The 5,436-nt window shown below is 38.9% G+C and overlaps 1 protein-coding gene across 1 annotated transcript in view; it reads right to left on the reverse strand.

Annotated features, from left to right (window-relative positions):
• Nucleotides 1-1,655: 1,655 nt before the first annotated feature.
• LOC113237112 (CD63 antigen-like) overlaps nt 1,656-5,436 on the reverse strand; it is a 5,303-nt gene continuing 1,522 nt past the window's right edge. The window contains exon 3 of the mRNA XM_026473392.1: nt 1,656-1,844. Coding sequence (XP_026329177.1) covers nt 1,656-1,844 — 189 coding nt within the window. The remainder of the gene's footprint in view (nt 1,845-5,436) is intronic.

Genomic DNA, 5,436 nt, shown 5'->3' on the forward strand with positions numbered 1-5,436 from the left:
TAAGTGTCAAGCTTGACGTGCTCTTGACCTTGTACCAATATCTATCGAAAATGAATTCGGGTTCAGACAATACAAATTTAATGTCCTCTGGAGGTGCAACTAAACCCGGGACTGGATGCGACTCGATTTTAATTATTTTTGACAAACATCCAGTCCCGGTATCACATGATACTCGCATTTGGACGCATTCGGGTTCCGTTGCAACTTTAAACCGACCCTAAGTTTAAATGCTACAAACCAAAATAATTTTAACATTCTGTACATTGACCTTTATGATTCTGTACATTGACCTTTATGATTCTGTACATTGACCTTTATGATTCTGTATAATACTTTTGATCGGATTTTTTCAACATGAGTGTGATTTCGGTACAGATACAGAGAGAACTGAATGAGCACTTCTTTGACTCGTAATGAGACTGACAACTACAGCGGTCTTTTTATGTAATCAATTAATTTCATTGTGTATCCAGGTTCTTTATTATATTTCTATTTATGAGGATCTATTTTAGAACCAGTAGAGCTCCATGTGAAAGTTCAGGGAAGTACTGCCACCTTACCTATTTCTACCGCCAATCAGTAATGTGAGCATTACTGCGTTCTTGTTTTGAAGGGTAAGGGTGCTGGCGAAATTACTGGCACGTGGTCACTTGTCAACGTCAGTGCCCCTCAGATCTTTGCGATTTAAAGCTCTGAATGACACTGCAACTGTTATGGCGTGTAGTTTATCAGGCTCACGATTTGTTCTTCCCGTCACTCGATATTATAAAAATAATCTATAATTGGCTATCAATTGTTATAATTTAAATTAGTTTCAAGCTGTTTTCCTTTTAGATAAATAAATAAATCAAACTAGGTACACCTTACCTATACATATTTTATAAACTATACCCTACTACGCTCAGATTATAAAACATTGTAATCTGAGACCCTACGGATATCTAATCGACGATTCACATAGCGATATTCAAATTTGAAGCCATGTCAAAGAACAAATAAGTAACGAGAACGGACACTCTCCGCCCCTCCCTAGCTTTAAATACCGCACCACACCCCGCACATTGACGGTCACATTGACTGAACGAGAACAAGGCTGTCGGCGAACAGTTTTCGCGCTAAGACGGCTTTGATATTTTCATGATTCTTTTTTTGTTGGAAAGAGGGTACCTCCACAGTGGTCCCATTTAATTTTGAAAATCATCCACCTCTAAGGGTGGCTGTTCACGCATGAAGATTCATTTTTATAAATAGCGCCTAAGTTTTAGTATAATGACCAATTATTTTAATGGTTGATTTTGCTATTCTTTATTCAAGCCGTTTTTCTCTCTCAATCATATCTATGCTCTCAATATACTTTGAGTAGTAAGAACCTATTTTTATTATCTCCTGTGTAGGAATTCTGTAAGCCCCATTCAGGCAGCTTATGTGTGACGTCAGACATAGGGCCGTTAGATAATGGATTAAGAACAATTCAATGAGTTGTGAAGACATCGTGCGCCTGGTGGTAAGTGACACGCCTGTCCATGTCACTCCACTGTTCCAATGTCACTCAGAGCTTTTAATCGTAAAGGGGCACAGCCACGAGTGCATCGTCACCCTGAGACATAAACTGGCAGTACTTCCCTGGGCCAACTCCTTCACATTATTCAATATTGCTAAATACTTACGTCTCTCTGCACAATGTCCCAAAGTTTGGTGATTTCGTAATTTTTACCTATTCCATACAAATCCATGGTCTCATTAAGCTGATGCGTGACGAGAGCAATCGTTTTGCCCTTCAACGCGTATCCAGCTATGCATGCGGACAATTGGAACACGAAGATTAGCATCATGGCTCCCGCGAACTACAAAATAAAAAAGTAAAAATATGTTATTGGAGATAATTACAATCCATATTTCAAATTATATTATTATCATATTATATTTAAAATTAAAATAATTAAAACTGAATTTAAAAACTATTAATAATTGAATTGACTAAAATCTACAGATGGTTAGTAACAAACATACTTATGATTAAGTGTTACTAATGACATGCAGTGACATGCTCGGTTTATGTACGGACAGTCGAACCTGTCCGCTATCATGGATAGGATGATGTTGGAGCCGGCCCTGCTCACCAGTACCGATGCGCGTATGCGCATGATTGTGTAGGGGCAGTCGACTTGCGCCGCTGCGAACATGCCCGAGGTGCTGCAGTACCGGGGCAGCCCCATCAACACCCTAAATGCATTATTGTATTGGACACGGAGGGCCCCATACGACTTTTGAGAGTACGTCTCCCACAGGTTACACGTGCAGAAAGATGTACAGAAAACTCTGAAAATTGTAAGTTTAACTGCCTGAGAACTACAAGAAAACCTGCGGGCGATCATGTGTTCCGCTCAATCTCTATGTCAGCATTGTCCTTGAGATCGCTAGTGACCAGATGACCGAGATATTTAAACTGCTCGACTGACTCTATCAAGACGATCACCGTTTAATATAATAAATAGGTGGAAAATTCAACAAGTTTTTTTGCTTGACCCCAAACGCCATGTGCAAGACTCTTTTTGTGTTATACATTAGTCGTGCTTATCCGCATATGTAAGATTGTTAACAGCTACCCCGTCGATGTGGCAGCTCACAAGTCTACCGCTGAGCTCGACTATCAACTCGTTCATATACAAGGTAAATAAAGAGGGCGAGGTTAGCCCTGCCTGTCTCACCCCGCATTGCAACCTGTATGGTTCTGATAGCACACGCACACAAATTCAGTGGCGTGGCTTTTTGAGCCTCTATGGCGCTGTAAACGCGCGTTCGTGAAACTGCAGCCCTGGAATCTCTCATACACTTCAACTGTTTCGTTTTTTAAATGTCTTAATTTTTTTTACAGGTACTTATGCGATTACTCATATTTTAACGAAGCCACTGATAAGCAAAAAAAACCGATGATAAAATGATAAAGTATTGATATAGGCTTCGTTTGCACAGCCAATATTAGTCATGGACAGTTTAGTGGGAAATCGATTCTATCTACCAAAGTTCCTTGTAATTATATCTAGCGCGATTAATTTGCTACTTACTAGTTTTTATTGTAGTTGATATAATTTTTATTTTTATTGTATCGCGATGCTCACCGTACCGAACTGGCTACGAGAAACCCGTGGGTCACAGGTTAATCCGTGGCCGAACGGTTACCATTCTGGTCTGCCACACAGAGGGCCCAGGTTCGATTTACGTGGCCTACATTTAGTATTGGGTGTAATTTGTGGTTATTTATGTGTGTGTCCATGGTACCCGCGACACAGGGTTTTCCTAGTGCGGGGCTATGAATACATGCAAAACAGGTTCCCGATTCTATGAACACTTACCCACAATATGAAAAGTGTTACAAAGAACGAAATGCTTTATACCCATATAAAACTCATGTTATTGCATAGTAAATTTTACAGTGTAGAGATGTAATATCTAATATTAGAGATCTAATATCTTTCGAAGAAATTGTAACTTTCTTTTCATTTGACGTGGTAGCATTTCTACAACAGTGCGGTTGAAAGTAATATTTTTGACGACCTCGATGGTCGAGTGGCTTGCACACCGGCTTTCATAGTGTCGCTATCTGTGAGGTCCTCAGTTCGATTCCCGGCCGAAACAACGTAGAAAAAACGAACTTTTTTATTTATTTATTTATTTATTTATACATATATACAATTTCACAGCATTACAGTTATTTTACCAAGGCACTGTGAAATCCATAAAATTGAAAACAGACATATTTTTTATTAGTTCACAGAAGACAGACGTTCATCCATCCTCTCACAAAACCTCAAACATTTATCACACACAACCGCCCATCTACTAGCAAAAACATCTCAGTCAGGTGCCGATACGAGAAGCTCGTTTACGTAAAGCAAAGCGCGAATAAGCGGCGATTTTATATTTTTATAACTTTTCTATATTATCTCGGATGTGGATGTTTGTGATACCGTCGTTGTTTCAGATTTCCATAACACAAGCGATAACCAACGTGGGATCAGAGCAACGTGTGTGACGTTGTCTAATATTTATTCGTTAATTTATAATAATGTTTACATAGTTCTTTATTAGCACCATTTTATGTTTTAGTCCGTATTTCTCTCTAAGACTTAATTATTTTTACAACGTAATTTATTATGCTTATTCTTAACAAATGTTCTTTTGTTTCATTAAGTAAATTAGTCTAGTATATCCAATTATGATTACAAGAGATCGGAATAGGTGGACTATATATACATAAACTTCCTCTGATTTCCTTGAATTGTTGTATTGTTTTTTGTCCTATTTTTTGTTATGTATGTAGAAACTACAAAACAAACTCCTTGGATTCAGTTGAAAAGCGTGACCGAGGCTTATAGGTGACTCGGATTCGGTAGAGGCGAAGCTGCAGAGCTTTGAACACTGCGGTAAAGTTTTTTTTGACGCTATGTGACGTAATGGTAACCTACACGCCTGTCCATAACAGTTGCAGTGCCACTCAGAGCAAAGTCAAATAAAACGTCACTTTTTAAGCTACTGCTCGTTCACTACGCTGACATCCCCGAGAAGAACGAGCAAGAAACTCTAGGGATTGTTCTCATTCAAATAAACTTAAATGCTATGGACATACACTTTGAATCATAATTGTGTGGAATCTAGACTCATGTTATCTTTCCATAAATCTTTATATAACACATACTCTTCATTTTGGAACCGGAGAGCTATAGAGCTTTAAAACACAAAGATCTGAGGGGCACTGGTACTACGCCTGTCACTCAGAGACATAAGTTGATAAGCCTCATGTGCCTGTAATTTCGCCAAGTACCCTTACCCTTTAAAATCACATTACTGCTTGGTGGCAGAAATAGGTAACGTGGCAATACTACTGCTGCTACAAAAAAGTTGCTTGCTTATCGATATTCTACAAGATATATCACGGAGAGTATGCGACGGAATTGCATGATTTCATTTTGCCTTCCCCTTTTCATCATCGATGGACTTAACGGAGGCTGAGGTACCACCCCTACTTTGTGGATATTCCTAGGATTCGCTCGAGGCGTTTCGCTTCTACATTTATATGGGAAGCGGCTATGGAGAGAATTTCCCTGCCTGCAGACTTGTTCCCTGAACGTCATAACTTGGACCTTTTCAAGACGAAAGTGAATAGGCATTATTTAGGTGTGCATGCTACATTGTCATCGTCACTTTCCATCAGGTGAGAAGGAGGTCAAATGCGCACTAAAATTTGGGTAAAAAATTTTTTTCAGGTAGAAGAAAAAAATTGTAAATAAAATTTTTTTGTCGAGTTACTTTTGTAGTGAGTTTTCGCGATTGTAGCACATAAGAAATGTAACTATTTTCCGGGCTTAAAGCGCGTATGTTTGTTTTTTCAAACAAACCCCCGTTTTGGACTCTTTACAGAAACCTTGGTTACTGCTA

Source organism: Hyposmocoma kahamanoa, unplaced genomic scaffold, assembly GCF_003589595.1.
Source record: "Hyposmocoma kahamanoa isolate Upper Pololo Valley unplaced genomic scaffold, ASM358959v1 93, whole genome shotgun sequence".
Taxonomy (NCBI): domain Eukaryota; kingdom Metazoa; phylum Arthropoda; class Insecta; order Lepidoptera; family Cosmopterigidae; genus Hyposmocoma; species Hyposmocoma kahamanoa.